Raw genomic sequence first — 16,348 nt, 5'->3', positions numbered from 1 at the left:
TTTTTAAAATTTATTTTACATATTTTGAAATCAGAATTACAGGCTGACACCGTGGCTCACTTGGCTAATCCTCCACCTGTGGCGCTGGTACCCCGGGTTCTAGTCCCCGTTGGGGCGCCAGATTCTGTCCCGGTTGCCCCTCTTCCAGTCCAGCTCTCTGCTGTGGCCCGGGAAGGCAGTGGAGGATGGCCCAAGTGCTTGGGCCCTGCACCTGCATGGGAGACCAGGAGGAAGCACCTGGCTCCTGGCTTTTGATTGGTGGCCATTTGAGGGGTGAACCAATGGAAGGAAGACCTTTCTCTCTCTCTCACTATCTAACTCTGCCTGTCAAACGAACGAACGAACGAAAGAAAAAAAAAAAGAAAGAAAGAAAGAAAGAAAGAAAGGCAGGCAGAGTTAAGAGTTACAGCATGGGTGGGGGAGTAGGAAGATTTATATTTATTTATTTGAGAGTTACAGATAGAGGGAGAGACAGAGAGGTCTTCCATCCTGTGGTTCACTTCCCAAATGGCATTGCTAGGATAGACCAAAGCCGGGAGCCAGGAGCTTCATCCAGATCTCCCACGTGGGTGCAGGGGCCCAAGCACTTGGACCATCCTTTGCTGCTTTCCCAGGTCATTAACAGGGAGCTGGATTGGAAGTGGAGCAACTGGGACTCGAACCAGTGCCCACATAGGATGCCAGCACTTCAGGTAGAGGCTTAACCTACTAACATACTATGCCACAGTGCTGGCTCAATACTGAATTTTTTTTTAATTGTATTTATTTATTTGAAAGGCAAAGTTACAGAAAGAGAGAGGGAGAAACAGAGAGAAAGTTCTTCCATCCGCTGGTTCACTCCCCAAATGTCCGCAACGGCTGGAGCTGGGCCAATCCGAAGCCAGGAGCTTCTTCTGGGTCTCCCACACAGGTGCAGGAGCTTCTTCTGGGTCTCCCACACAGGTGCAGGAGCCCAAGCACTTGGGCCATCTTCCACTGCTTTCCCAGGCACATAAGCAGGAAGCTGGATCTGGAAGAACAGCAGCCCAGATATGAACCAGCACCCATATGGGATGCCCGTTATCCCAGTATGCCACAGTGCCTGCCCCAATATGAAGTTTTAATAGGTAAAAAATTTTATAAAGTTGTGGTTATATCAGCCACCTGCTGATGCACCTGGGAGGCTGTGGAGGATCACCCAAGTACTTGAGACCCTGCCTCCCACATGGGAAGCCGGCTGTTGCAAGCAGATAGAAGATCCCTCTCTATCGTTCTCTCTCTCTCTCCCCTCCCCTTTTCTCTGTTACTCTACCTTTTAAATAAATAGTAAAGAAACATTTTAAAAAGTTGTGGTTGTATGTTGAGATAATTAAATCAGTTCTTTAAGCATAAGAGAAAAGTCAGCCTTAAATTGAAGACAAATCCCATGGGGTTGGCACTGTGGCATAGCTGGTAAAGCCACCGCCTGCAGTGCCGGCATCCCATATGGACACCAGTTCGAGGCCCGGGTGTGCCACTTCCAATCCAGCTCTCTGCCATGGCCTGGGAAAGCAGTGGAAGATGACCCAAGACCTTGGGCCCCTGCATCCACGTGGGAGACCCAGAAGCTGCTGCTGGTTCCTGGCTTCTCCAGCCATTGCGGCCATCTGGGGAGTGAACCAGCGGGTGGAAGACCTCTCTCTGTCTCTGCCTCTCTATAATTCTGTCTTTCAAATAGGTAAATGAATCTTTAAAGGAAAAAAAGAAGAAGACAAATCCCAGACCAAATTTCTACTAGCATTGTCTCTTATCTAGTGTATTTTGCATAAGCAGGTTTCAGACCCATTTATGTTTAGGCTTTGGTATGAGATCAGCCTTTGTAATGATTTTCCATCCAAGACTGTAGTATCAGTGGTTTTGTGCTTTGTTAAAGTTTACTGTTTGGGGCCGGTGCCACGGCTCAATAGGCTAATCCTCCACCTGCGGCACCAGCACACCGGGTTCTAGTCCCGGTTGGGGCACCGGATTCTGTCCCGGTTGCCCCTCTTCCAGGCCAGCTCTCTGCTGTGGCCCAGGAGTGCAGTGGAGGATGGCCCAAGTGCTTGGGCCCTGCACCCCATGGGAGACCAGGAGAAGCACTTGGTTCCTGGCTTTGGATCAGCGCGGTGTGCTGGCTGTGGCGGCCATTGGAGGGTGAACCAATGGCAAAGGAAGACCTTTCTCTCTGTCTCTATCTCTCTCACTGTCCATTCTGCTTGTCAAAAAAAGTTTAGTGTTTTGACATAAGTTATCCCTGGATAGCTTACTATGGATTTTGTTATTTTTCCTGTTTTTGAAGTGAACAACAAAGCAAAAGACATTACATAGAGATGTAGCGCACACTCTCAGAAAAAATGCTGATGAGAAAGATTATGTTGAATTACTCTGTGTGAGTGTGTAATTCAAAGTTTAGATGTAAGATGATAATAACAGCTCAAAGCATACAGTTGTATATAGATATTTCTTCTTGGAATGGTAAAGCATTCTACTAAAAATATAGCTTATCACTTTTCCAATTTAACTATTACGAAGTCTTTATGAACATTTTTTTATTTTCCTGAATGCTACATTCAAAAAACCACTAGATAATTTACCTGTTACATTTCCTGAGTTTGATAAAGGAAAGAAGAGAATTTTCCAACATTTTACAAATAAGCCATTTGCAGTAGAAACTATTTTTAGAAGATAATGTAGGCAAACTTGTAATTCTAGTATCAGTTAAAATTTGTTGAGGGTATCTAATATTCTCAAGCTATAAGATCTTTAAAAACTTACTATGCTACTTATTTTTAAAAATCAATTCATGGGTAGCCGGTGCCATGGCTCACTAGGCTAATCCTCTGCCTGCGGCGCTGGCACTCCGGGTTCTAGTCCTAGTTGGGGCGCCAGATTCTGTCCCGGTTGCTTCTCTTCCAGTCCCTCTCTCTGCTGTGGCCCAGGAGTGCAGTGGAGGATGGCCCAAGTGCTTGGGCCCCTGTACTCGCTTGGGAGACCAGGAAGAAGCACCTGATTACTAGCTTCAGATCGGCGCAGCGCACTGGCAGTAGCAGCCATTTGGGGGGTGAACCAACGGAAGGAAGACCTTTCTCTCCGTCTGTCTGTCTCTCTCACTGTCTAACTCTGCCTGTCAAAAAAATAAAATAAATAAATAAATAAAATAAAAATCCATTCATGGTGTTGGTGCTGTGGTGTAGCGAATGAAGCTGCCTCCTGCAGTGCTGGCATCCCATATGGGCACCAGTTCAAGTCCTGGCAGCTCCACTTCCAATCCAGCTCTCTGCTATGGCCTGGGAAAGCAGTAGAAGATGGCCCAAGTCCTTGGGGCCCTGAACTCACATGGGAGACCCGGGGGAAGCTCCTGGTTTCTGGCTTCAGATCGCCGCAGCTCCAGCCATTGTGGCCAATTGGGGAATGAACCAGTGGATGAAGATCTCTCTCTCTCTCTCTCTCTCTCTCTCTCTGCCTCTCCTCTCTTTCTGTATAACTCTGACTTTCAAATAGATAAATAAATCTTTTAAAAAAAAAGTAAGCAAATTAAATTCCAGGCATCTTCTATTTAAAAAAATCAATTCACAATTTATTCAATTGTATTAGAAAGTATCATTGTTTTCATAATGACAGGACCTTTATTCTAGAAGCTATCAATTGAGAGTAACTGTTTCTTAGGTTGATAACATTTTAAGGAGATTGAATTGTGTACTGATACAGCTCATTTAAGATTTCTTTCAGAGTGATGTTTAAGTCTTAGAAATTAGCAGAGGAAGGCAACACTTATATTCATGTTCTCTCTCATCAGAGTTTTCTGTGGTACTGTTTTCCAGACTGTGCTAGCCTGATGAAAAAGTGTGTGCAGTGTCGTGCAGTAGTGGAGCGAAGAGTGCCTTTCATCATGTGCTGTGGAGGGAAGAGTTCGGAAGATGCTACTGATGACATCTGTGAGTGGGTTTTCTGAAGCATTTTCTAGTTTGCTTTCTTATTAGGATGTGCACAAACACCTCTTATTTATATTGTACTATTGCCTTGTAAAACGTAAGATATGAGTTGGATCAAAGGAGTAGGTATAGTTTTCTGGTGTCTTTGTTAAATTTTAAAAATCCTGAAATTATATTTCTCTGGTTTATTGATATGATTGTACAACTTTAAACCTTAGTGCTTTAGAAAATGTTTAATTTTCTTTATTTGAAAACAGAGAGAGAAAGAGACAGAACCAGACAAGGTCTGCCATCTTCTGGTTCACCTCCCATTGCGGGCAACAGCCAGCCCTGGGCCAGGCTAAAGCCAAGAGTCCAGAGCTCAGTCTGTGTCTTTATATGGGTGGTAGGACCCAATTTCTTGAACCATCACCTATTGTCTCCCAAGGTATGCATTAGCAGGAAGCTGGAATCGAAAGTGGAGCTAGGAATCCAACCCAGGCACTTAGATATGGGAGTGTGTTAGCTTCTGTGCCAAACGCCTGCCCTTATAACCATTGGTCTTTTGAGAAAAATCCATATATAGTATAAAGAATAGTGCTGTGTTCTTGCTGAAAGAAAATTAGCTCTTTATTTTTTTTAAGATTTATATATTTATTTGAAAGAGTTAGAGAGGGAGAGACAGAGAGAGAGAGAGATCTTCCATCCATTGATTCACTCCCCAATGTCCCCAATAGCTGGGGCAGGCCAGGCTGAAGCCAGGAGCCGGGAGCTTCTTCCAGGTCTTGCATATGGGTGCAGGAGCCCAAGCGCTTGGGCCATCCTCTGTTGCTTTCCCAGGCCATTAGCAGGGAACCAAATCAGAAATGAAGCAGCCAGGACTCAAACAGGTAACCATATGGGATGCCAGATGGCAGCTTTAACTACTACACCACAACCCTTGCCCCTGCTCTTTATTTTTCAGGTGTTATTTAGTGTACTTTAAAATAAGAAATAATACTACTAATTATTTTTTCAAGTGTTTGAAAGTATTTACCTGATTCCTTTATGTAGCACAAAATGATTTCTTTTCACATACAGTAGAAATTTATTTCCAAAAATGAATATTGGAACATTTATTTTTTTGTGGGGTAGTAATGATTTGGGACAAAGTGATAGAGGTAATCTGAAGTATAACCTGATAGGCAAGTGTAAAAATGAAAAATACATGATTTACCTTCAGTCATTTAAATAGTGTAACTGCTTCAAATTTTTTTTTATCTTTGCCCTAGGTATTAGCTGGATGACATATTTATTTAAAGATGTATTTATTTGAGAGGCAGAGACAGAGAGAGGTCATTGATCTGTTGCTTCCCAAGTGGCCGCAATGCGTGGAGCTGGGCCAATCTGAAGCCAGGAGCCAGGTGCTTCTTCCAGGTTTCCTGTGTGGGTGCTGGAGCCCAAGCTCTTGAGCCGCCTTCCACTGCTTTCCCAGGCCATTAGCAGGGAGCTGGATCAGAAATGAGGCAGTTCTGACTCAGTTGAGCCCATATGGAATGCTGGCTCTGCAGGGAGATGCTTAACCTACTGTGCCACAGTACTGGCCCCTGGATGGTTTATTTTAATTTCTTTGTTCTGTGAAGTGTTTTGTGAACAGATGAGGAAGAACAACATTGTGGCCACTTTTTTTCTAATTTCTTTTTTTCTTTGAAAGGCAGAGTAACAAGAGAAAGAGGGAAAGAAAAGGGAAATCTTCTGCCTACTGGTTCACTCCCCAAATGGCTGCAACAGCCAGGTCTGGGCCAGGCAAAAGCCAGGAGCCAGGAACTCCATTGAAGTCTCCCACTATGTGGCAGGGATACCAGTAGATGAGGCACCTTCTGCTGCCTTCCCAGGCATAGTAGGAAGCTGGAATGGAAGTAGAACAGCTGGGACTCAGCCTACTCCCCGATATGGGATGCAGGTGGTGACTTAACTCACTGCACCATGAGGATGTCTTCACTGTAGTCAGTTTTACCCAAGGCTTTTGTTTTTATCACAAGAAGACCAGAATAAAAATCCCAGGCACAGATTGACTGGAATGAAAGACCAACTATCTGGCAGCAGGAAAAGGAAAATCGAAGGTTTCCCTGTGTGTTGGCAGACTACTTACTGATCATGGCCTTTCTTGAGTGCCTCATCTCGGATCAGTAACATTTAGTTCCTAAAGAAAGGAAGCTATGTTTTTGTGTGTCCTAATAAAAATAATCTTCAGAAACTTTTGAAGATAATTATTGTCGCCAGAATTTACCAAAACCCTGTGTTGGTTAGGGAACAGGAAAAAACAAAAAGGATAAAACGTATTTGTGAACTTGGTAAAGGAAAGTAGTAGAGCCTTGGACACCCAGAAGTTTGTGTGTGGATTGTTGTTGGGCTGAGTTAAATACTTGTATAAGTAGAATTAATGTGCAAACCTGTTTTCTTTTGGGAGGTTATAAATGAAAGAATATAACATGAATGTTACTGTTTATCTGTTCAAGTGTGAAAAAATTTTAGGTTTAACGTTTTTAATAAACAAAACAGTAATAGTTTTAGAAATATTATGTCAAAACAATGATAACTGAAAAGCTGTTATTTCTGTTATAGCAAGTGGGAATATTCCAGTGTTACAAAAGGACAAGGACAACACCAACGTCAATGCAGATGTGCAAAAGTTGCAGCAGCAGTTACAGGACATTAAGGAGCAGGTAATGATTTCTTCATGTTAAACAGTTTTCGGGATAGCAGTTGATATTATTCTATAAAACTAGTGTTCAAAAAACCAAACTAGTGTTTTCTGTTGTGGCATGGTTTATATTTTTGTATCCCTTGTGTTATTTGAATGTTTGGAGTAATATCTGAGTAGACAGTTTAATGATAGTTCTGTCCAAAACAAAAGTACAAATAACTAATTATATAAAAAATGCTCCACCTGTATTAATGTTCAGGAAATGAAAAATTAAGTCCATAATTAGGTGATTTTTTTTCACACCTACTGGACTGAAGAAATGTTAGAGAGTTGTCAGTATCAAGTGTTAGGCAGAATATGTAGCAGTTGTTAAGTTGTACATTTCTAACAAATCTAAATTAGCGAAAGCACTTAGGAAAAAAATTTTTTGTTGTCTCATGAAACTAAATAGGATATAATTGAGGAATATAAACCTGTGGGAAATCACACATATGTTAAAAGTCAAGGGTAATGGTTTTCTTGGCTGGGGAAGTCTGGGAAGGGGCAGAGGGAAGTTTCTGTAGTACTGTTGCTCCACTTCCTGGTCCGAGTACTACCAATTACAAGAGTTTGTGAACTTCTACTAAACTTTATATGATCATGCATATTTCCATAGAAATATGATCTAGTAAAAAGGAAAAGTGTATTTGTACACACACACCCTATAAAAAAGAACAACAGAAAGATAAAAGTAAATTCAGAAGAGTGGTTATCAGTGAGGAGTGGAAAGAGAAGACTGGGAGGATTTTAATATTCTGAAGCTGTGATTATTCTGATTATCTCTATCCTTGTCCTATGAGACAGGTAGAAAGATGAAGCTGTTTTTTTTTTTTTTGTTTTTTGTTTTTTGTTTTTTTTTGACAGGCAGAGTGGACAGTGAGAGAGACAGAGAGAAAGGTCTTCCTTTGCCGTTGGTTCACCCTCCAATGGCCGCCGCGGCCGGCGCACTGCGGCCGGCGTACCGCACTAATCCGATGGCAGGAGCCAGGAGCCACGTGCTTTTTCTGGTCTCCCATGGTGTGCAGGGCCCAAGCACCTGGGCCATCCTCCACTGCACTCCCTGGCCACAGCAGAGAGCTGGCCTGGAAGAGGGGCAACCGGGACAGAATCCGGCGCCCCAACCAGGACTAGAACCCGGTGTGCTGGCGCCGCTAGGCGGAGGATTAGCCTAGTGAGCCGCGGCGCCGGCCTTGAAGCTGGTTTTTGAAACACATCTGTGATAAACATTTTAGCTCCTAATTGTGAATTAAAATTGTTCTTAAAAGAAATAACAGAACTTAGTGAGCCCTGTTATGGATCTTAAAGAGTAATTCTGCTCTAATTTTATCCAAAGTTTAGCAGTTTAGAGAAGCTTATCCTTCCTTAAATAATCATTAACCCATATGTAATCATTACAGTTTCTAAACAGTTGTAATAAAACTCCTTTTCTGGGGTGGGATTTTAGCACAGAGGTTAAAACACTGCTTGAAACGCCCACATCCTGTGTTGGAGTGCCTGGTTAGAGTCCTGGCTCCACTTCTGATTCCAGCTTTCTGCTAATGAGCATCATGGGAGACAGCAGGTGATGCCTCAAGTGCATGGTTTCCTGTCACCCAAGTAGACCTGGATTGAGTTCTAGACTCCTAACTTCAGCTTGGTCCAGCCCTGAGTCTTGCAGGCATTTGGGGAGTAAATCAACAGATGACAAATATCTTTCCCTGTCTCTCGGTCTTTCAAATAAAATGGGGAAAAAATACTATATTTTCTGAAGTATAATGGGATATCTTATAGGGGGACCTCTTTCTTCAAGATTATCAAGAAAACATCTTGACACAGGCTGCACAGATATGTTTACTTTTGGAAATGAGAATTAGGCTGGCGCCGCGGCTCAATAGGCTAATCCTCCACCTGCGGTTCCAGCACACCGGGTTCTAGTCCCGGTCGGGGCGCCGGATTCTGTCCTGGTTGCCCCTCTTCCAGGCCAGCTCTCTGCTGTGGCCAGGGAGTGCAGTGGAGGATGGCCCAAACTGCACCCGCATGGGAGACCAGGAGGAAGCACCTGGCTCCTGGCTTCAGATGAGCGCGGTGCACCGGCCGCAGCAGCCATTAGAGGGTGAACCAACGGAAAAAGGAAGACCTTTCTCTGTCTCTCTCTCTAACTGTCCACTCTGCCTGTCAAAAAAAAAAAAAAAAAAAATGGAAATGAGAATTAAATAGACCACTTAAAAATTTAATGGAAAGAAACAAAGCATTTATTTAGTTAGTTATCTGTGAGACGGAGAGGATGAGACAGAAAGAGAACCAGCTCCCATGTGCTGCTTGAGCCTGGTGCTGAATCCAAGCACTTCAGTATGGGCCGTGGATGGGTATCCTAACTGGTGGCTAGGTCAAATGCCTAAAGACACTGAAAAGGTGGTTTGGCTCTTTAAAGAGCAAGAACTCTGGGAACTCGTGACCCAAGTTCATTTTACATCATGCCTTGAGAAAAGCTGTAAATTCTGCTAAACCCCACTCTCCTCATATCTAAAGTGGGAGTGACAATAGGACTGAGATTATTTTAGCCTTAGCGTAGTGCCTGCAAGAGTTCTTAGCTACATCTCTGCCCTGCTCTGACTGCCCAGATGTGCCCAAGACATTGTGTTCTTTTCATGTAAGAGCTGTCAGGGACTGCTGGGGAATCTGATTCGGGCTGAATAGGACTGTTTTCTTAACAAAGATGATATTTTAAATTGTTTTTTAAAAAAGCAACAAGAGATTGACTAAAACAAAAGAAAATTGATGTTACAGAATTGCCACATGTTATACTTTTGGAATATAAAATGTGTTAGCATTTATTACATTATTTTTTTATTTGTTGCCTCACATTACAGACAATGTGCCCTGTGTGTTTGGATCGTCTGAAGAATATGATTTTCCTCTGTGGCCATGGAACATGCCAGCTCTGTGGAGATCGCATGAGTGAATGTCCCATATGTCGCAAGGCTATTGAACGAAGGATTCTTTTATATTAACTGAGAAACACAGTGTGTTTTGTTAACTAAGGAGTATCTGGTCATGAGATCTCAGTAAGCTAGTTGGAAGTTGTAATGAATTAATTTCTGGTATCATAGTTTCTTTACTAGAGTGTAATTAGACTGCAAATATATGAACAAAACTACAAAGCAGTATTTTGAAAGGGTGTGGGTTTTTTTGTTTTCCTTTTAAATTTGAAACATCTAATCCATGTAATTCATAGGTAATTTGCTTTTGACTTCTAAGGGGAAAATCCTTTAAGGGTATCCTGGGGTGTTTTTTATTGTAATTTCTCTTATAGTTTATAAATTTGTTAAGACCTCAAAAGACATAATTCCTTGTGATCAGTCAGCTATTAGTATATCATGATTTTACTCAGTGAATTGATACAGATAACTCTAAAAAGTCATTCATGAAATGAAAGGGGCAAGTCAAATTATTATGTAAAATATGTGAAGTGCTAAAATTGTGGGACAAGTTCCAGATAGTTAAGGGGATGTTGAAGGGAAATTCTTTTTTTAATATAATAGGAAATTATCCAAATGTTTGTTTCTGAATTCTTAGAGTAAATGGAAGCATAGAATAATAAGAAAATAGTGACTTTGTATTTGGTTTATTTTGTGGATTTAAAAGGAAAATAGTTTAACTTGAATTAAATTACCAGTTTCAAAATGACTATTAGACATGTTAAAAGGAAAAATAAGCAATCATAGTGGAGAATTGAAGGAGAAAAAATAAAAGAGTACTTGTTAACTGTCCATTATTAGTTGCATTTCTCATATTAATTTAGATACTGTTTGCTTCAGCCAGCCTTTTAAAAAAACATTTGTGAAAAGTGTATTCCAGTTTTCCCGGTGATTGCTTATCTGGCCTTGACTGACCAATAAGATGATGTTGCCCTGTTTGGGCCTTTGAGATTCTGATTAGCTTGGATGATACATTGTCCAGAGACAGCAATCTATATGTATCTGTATCTATTAATTCTGACAGTGTTACAGATTTTACCTTTGTCAAAAAGCCTTATTTCCATTCTTTCTCAGATAGGAGGTCTGACTATAAAGATCTCTTCTTTATACCTACAGATGAAGACATTATACTGCCAATAATATCCAAGACATAGTAGACAAACTAATAATAAATACTTATTTAGAAAGAGTGCCAGGGTATTTGCAAAAAATATGTCTGATTATCTGTGGATTTTTTGTTTTACACAGTTTGACTCTGTAGCATCTCATCTTTTTTTTTTTTTTTTTTTTTAACGAATTATCTTATCTGGGGTAACTGTACACATAAATGTTTTCAGATTCCTTGCTGCTAGATTATCAAAATATCCGCTGTTTACAGTAGTGTCTACTGTATATTGTTCATTAGCTTATTTCCCATGTGCACTTATTTCCTATATTTTTTGTGGCTTTTCCCCTGGCTAGCAATTTCAGCTTTTCTACAACAACTCAGTTAAAAGTACGAAGTGTCTAGTATTCATAGCTCTGTCTTTCTGGCTATTGAACTACTGCTGTCTTCCCAGTCCTGATGAAAGCAGTGGTGAGCTTTGCCAGCTGGTTTTGTAGTCTCGGCAACTTTCTATCTATGTTTAGCTGAGTAATTGTTATCATTTAAAACAGTAACCTTTTTAGAAATTTCGGATTTGAAACTACTTTTTGACTCCGTTATCTAATAAGGGGCCACTGAGGCTTTTTAAAAACTTTATTGGAACTTATAAAAAGATAGAACATATGAGTAATGTTATTCACATAAAGAGACAAACCCACTATCTTCTTGCAGATTTGAAAACAAAAGGTGTCAAGATTTTCCTTTTTTTCCCATGCCATTGGCCACTCCATATGCTTTTCAGGACATTGGCTGATATGGAGGGCACCTGGCTGATTGATGCAGATCTTGGCCAATCAGTGAACTGTGAGGCCCACAGCTTATCAGAGTAGGCCATTTTCAAATTCTTCTGAGCTGTAGTGTTAGAACTTAACGTTCCTAAAAGGTAATATCATCTTATAGACTAGTTTAAACATTTTCTCTCTATGAAAAATATAGTAACTTTATACTATAGAAGTCATAAAGTCACTATCACTTTAGTGCTAAGTAATTGTGGATTTTCTATTTTTATCATTTTCAAATGTATTTTATGAATAGAAAATGTTTATCTATTCATGTTTTCAAGCACCTAAAATTATTTTAAGTGTTAGGGCTTATGAGAGAGAATTTGATTATATTTGATCTTAGCTAAAAGTCCAAGAAGCAATGAGAGAATAAGATCAAGAACTCATTAAAGTGGTTTTCCTCCAACTCTCTGAAACTGCTACCTCTTATTCTATGTCTTGTCAGTACTTTGACAGATGTGTTTTCTCCTCATTAACTAAATCGCTTTATCCTGTGCCTCAAAAAGATCTTTACTTTTCCTGAAATTATTAAATAAATAAACAAATAAATGCAACCAACCAACCTTCTTTCAAAAAAGTATTCATTGGGCTTCAGGAGGTAGGTGTACAACACTGAATATGGCCAGCATCTCAGCACACTCAGGATTGATTGTGCGGTGGTTGCGTGTTTGGGATATTGTATAGTCAGAAGGAAAGCTCTGAAGGTACTGATAGGATTTCTTCCTAATGTTTCTGAAGAGTTGTCATTGTCAATCAGTCGAATTTGGATTCCTTCTCTGGACCCTCTCACCCTACCATGTTTTCTCCCTTATATTCTAAGAATGTCAGTTTTATTACTCAAAACACACACAAACAACTTACCAGATGGTGCTATTCCAATTATGTTTGCTCACATAATTTGACATTCTTATTGCTCATTTTATATATATATATATATATATATATATATATATATATATAGTTAATTTTGTTGGGAGCAAGAAGGTTTTTCAAGAGAAGATAATTTTGTATTAGTGTAGGAATATTATATTAGACAAACATGTAGTTTAGCTGGCTGATTATGCTTAAGATATTTGTAATTTTAAATATTGCAGGTTGACTAGCTACTGAGGCATAAAATTAATTAGTAGATAATGCTGGAAATCACTTTCTTAAATTTATATTTTTGATGATTTTAGTCTGTAAGATTTTCATGTGTTGAACTGCATGCTGCTTAAGATTTGTCCAGTTCAGATTTCCAAGCTTGCTAGTTAATTTTCTGTGGTAGAAACATGCTATCCAGCAGTGTATTGCTGAGTTGTTGTTCTTTGTTGTGAATTATGGACTCTTTTTGGACTAGGAATTATTCAAATTTATGGACTAAGAGAATTAGGGATAGGGAAAGGTCGGGTCAGGACAGTGGGATTGTTCCGACAAGTGAGAAGGAGAAAAGTCAGTGTTTGAATATGGAGATAAAAGAGGATCATGTGGATTTCTTCTGAGCATCAGTGGAGAGGGCAAATTTAAACCACATAATAAAAAGGGTCTTTCAACCTATTAATTTGTAGTTTAAATGACAGTTGCTCTGTAAATTTATAGACTTTATTATAGCTTGCTTTTTTTTTTAATCCAAAAAGGAAAAGCACTTATCCTCTTAGGATGTCTAAGATGTTTTATAGTAATACTTTGTGTAAAAAATTGCATTTTGAAATATGGGTTGTTTTGCATTATTTTGTTGTGGTAAAGTCATATAAAAGTCACCATCTGAACTATTCCTAAGTGTCCAGTTTGGTAGTGGTAAGTACATTCACATGGTGTGAAGCATCTCCAGAACTTCATCTTGTGAAACTGAAACTCCATACCCATTTATAACTACACTCCCCCATTATCCTCAGTAGGATAGAATTTGAGCCAAATGTAAATCAAGAAACAGCCAAATCACTTAGCAGTTTGTTTATGTTTGCAAGATCCAAAGTCATGGCAAACAACAGGTTCCTAAAATTTGGGGGAAAGACAACATTTCTTACCCTCTGCTCATAATCATAACTGAATAGGTTTTAAATGTGCTTAGTTGGAGAGGTTAGTTATTTCGCTTTGAGCCAGAGGGGAAAAACACATTTTAAATACCGGAATTAGGTTAGCTTTGAATTTGTACTAAATTGGGGTGGCAATAGATTTTCACAAAGTAAGTGTGCCTTGCTGTTGAAAATGTCAATTGTCTTAAGTCTCCTTGTAAAAGTTTCAAAGTATGTCTTTCTTTCAAAAAAGCAAACTAATTTCACTTACTCGAATATTATGATAGGAATGCTTACTGATATTACTTGATAATCATATATCCTTGGAACTTTAACATATATATATATAAAACTATAGCAGTATTAATAATTACAGTTGTACTTCTTTAAAACATTAAATTTGAGGAAACTGTTTAATGCTGTCTCATGTGTACATTGCTTTACTATAGTGAGGGGGAAAGTCTTTCAGATTGAGCCTCAGTTTACTGACAACTGGTTAGTAGTGGGTAAAACTACAGTATGAAAAATAGGAACTAGACAATGGAGCTGATGAATTAAAATTATAAGTTGCTACATTGGCATTTTCTACCTCCTTCTTGGTCAGAGTGTTACTTTTTCCAACACTTATTCTTATTTGTGAGTAAAGAGGAGATTGGATCCAGAGATTGAAATTGAGAATTTTGTTTTGTTGAGAATTTAAGCAGTAGGTACAAGAGAAGTGACTTGTCATATTAATTTGGTGCCTAAATCCATAACTACAAGTTACAATTGACATGTACAAAATGTCTGAGGAAGATAATATTGGTGAATATTTTACTTTCCCTGTATAGTCTACTAAGTTTTGTTTCATAAACACAACTTCTTTCCTCCAAAAAGCAAAATGGTCTTGTAATTTTTTTTATAAAATAAACAAATATGTGCCATTTTGTCTGAGATATATCATTTCAGGAAGCTATTGAAAGTTCTGACTCAGGGCTTTTTAACAGTTCAAGCAATTGTTAATTATATTTTAGAAATTCCATCCACATAATTCTTCAGTGCCTTGAAAGAATTATTAACTTGGCAACACTATTAAAACTTCACAGAAGGCGGTCAGTAGTGCACGTGTGTTATAACGATGTACACTTTCATAAGTCATATTGCTCAGCTGTGTAAGAGTGATACTGTGTGTATGCTGGGTTTGGGTAATTCTTTAAAGGAAATCTCCTAGATTTGCACTTGATACTCATTTTTAAAAAACTGATTATTTATGGCCATGACACTGTTACCAGAAAAGTAATTCTATGTTAAGCCATTATGCAGAGTCATCTATAAGTAGCATCTGGGAAGAGAAGATGGAGCTTACAGTTTGCTATTTTAGAATGAAAGGATCTGTTTGGGAAACACAGATTGTCTTCCCCTCAAAGGAAAAATAAAATACTTCTATTCAGCTCATTCCGTTTTTTTAAAAAAATATTTTTAAAGGAAACCATGAATTGCATGTTATTCTTAATGCTGGTCTTGTAGACTAAATGTAGAAAATTGTTTTTCTCTTAGTTCAGTATACTTGTGTTATTCTAAATGCATTGTATTCAGTGGAAGAAAGCAGTTAATAATTGGACCCTTAGCAGTGTTTTCCTTTGCATTTTCCCCAGTTTTTTAGCTTTCAATGTTGTATTAAATTTAAAGTCTTATTTGTGAATATAGTTTCTATATGGCAAATGATTCTTAATAGTTTTGTTAAAAAATGTTTGGTAGGAGCTAAGTTTTTAAAAATAAATGCAAACCTGTACCATTAATAAAATCTATAGTATTATATCATACAATGCTTTTCTCTGATCTTTTGAAAACTGTTCTTTATAGTAGTATACTTGGGTTTTGATTCTTAAGGCATTTGAGAACAAATTGTAGCACATCAAAAAATCTGTTTGTGTTGGAAAGGAAATTACTGTGTCTTTGAGAAACAAGGACATCTGTCTCCAACTCAATGTCAGACCTAAATATTCCCATCTAGAAGACTGTCCTTGCAGTTGTTTACATTTAGGTACCTCTATCCAAAGGGCCAAAGAAGCTTTTTGTATTTTAACACCTCACACTCTTTGAAGATTAAGTTGTATTGTGAAATTACCAAAAGTCTGAATGGGATAAATTTGATAGTAAATCAAGCAGTCAGGAAGACTCAACTTTTTCTGTGAAAACTTTCTTTCCTTTCACAACACAGATGTAGATTTCAATTTCAAGAGACAACCACTTCAAGGCAATGATTTATTTTAGTTTTGTGGTTGTCTGAGTAACTGAATGACCTGGGGACTATTTTATTTTTCAAACACTTATTTGTGAAGTTATTAAGGCTGTCTAGTTCCAGTTCAGAAGATTAGGTCTCTTTTGGATGTTTAAGAGAAAAACCATCTGAAATAAAATCTTTTGTTTATTTGAAAAAAGCATATGTACTCCAACTTTAAAATTGTGAATTTATTTTGGGTAACCTCCAAATAACTGTATTTTTAAATTTCTGTTGCTGTATAATTAGATATTCCATGGCAATATTTTTTATTGAATTGGAACTGTATAGGTTTTTAAAATAAAGACATTTTAGAAAGTCTGCTTTATACTTTTTTTTATCATTGACAGATATTCACCCTTCACAGAGGATGAAATTATTTGATATTCTTAGAGTGCAGCATTTCCCAAACTTAGGGACAATAAAACCTCTTAAATGGTGCATTGCAGAGCAGTGATAGCTTATAAGATACAATGAACACATGAATTAAAATAGAACACTCAGAACTCTCTCATGAATTAATTTCTGAAGAATGATAATTTGGCCAGTGGTTTCTCCATTTATAACAAAACTAGTTG

At 38.6% G+C, this 16,348-nt stretch overlaps 1 protein-coding gene across 1 annotated transcript in view; it reads left to right on the top strand.

The window, feature by feature from the left end:
* MIB1 (MIB E3 ubiquitin protein ligase 1) overlaps positions 1-15,312 on the top strand; it is a 164,766-nt gene extending 149,454 nt beyond the window's left edge. Inside the window, exons 19-21 of the mRNA XM_002713451.6 lie at positions 3,819-3,932; positions 6,513-6,613; positions 9,483-15,312. Coding sequence (XP_002713497.1) covers positions 3,819-3,932; positions 6,513-6,613; positions 9,483-9,623 — 356 coding nt within the window. The 3' untranslated portion in view covers positions 9,624-15,312. The remainder of the gene's footprint in view (positions 1-3,818; positions 3,933-6,512; positions 6,614-9,482) is intronic.
* Positions 15,313-16,348: the final 1,036 nt, after the last annotated feature.

This window comes from Oryctolagus cuniculus, chromosome 10 (assembly GCF_051225735.1).
Source record: "Oryctolagus cuniculus isolate XC-2025 breed Fujian yellow rabbit chromosome 10, ASM5122573v1, whole genome shotgun sequence".
NCBI lineage: Eukaryota > Metazoa > Chordata > Mammalia > Lagomorpha > Leporidae > Oryctolagus > Oryctolagus cuniculus.
This window is presented reverse-complemented; position numbering and strand designations above follow the sequence as displayed.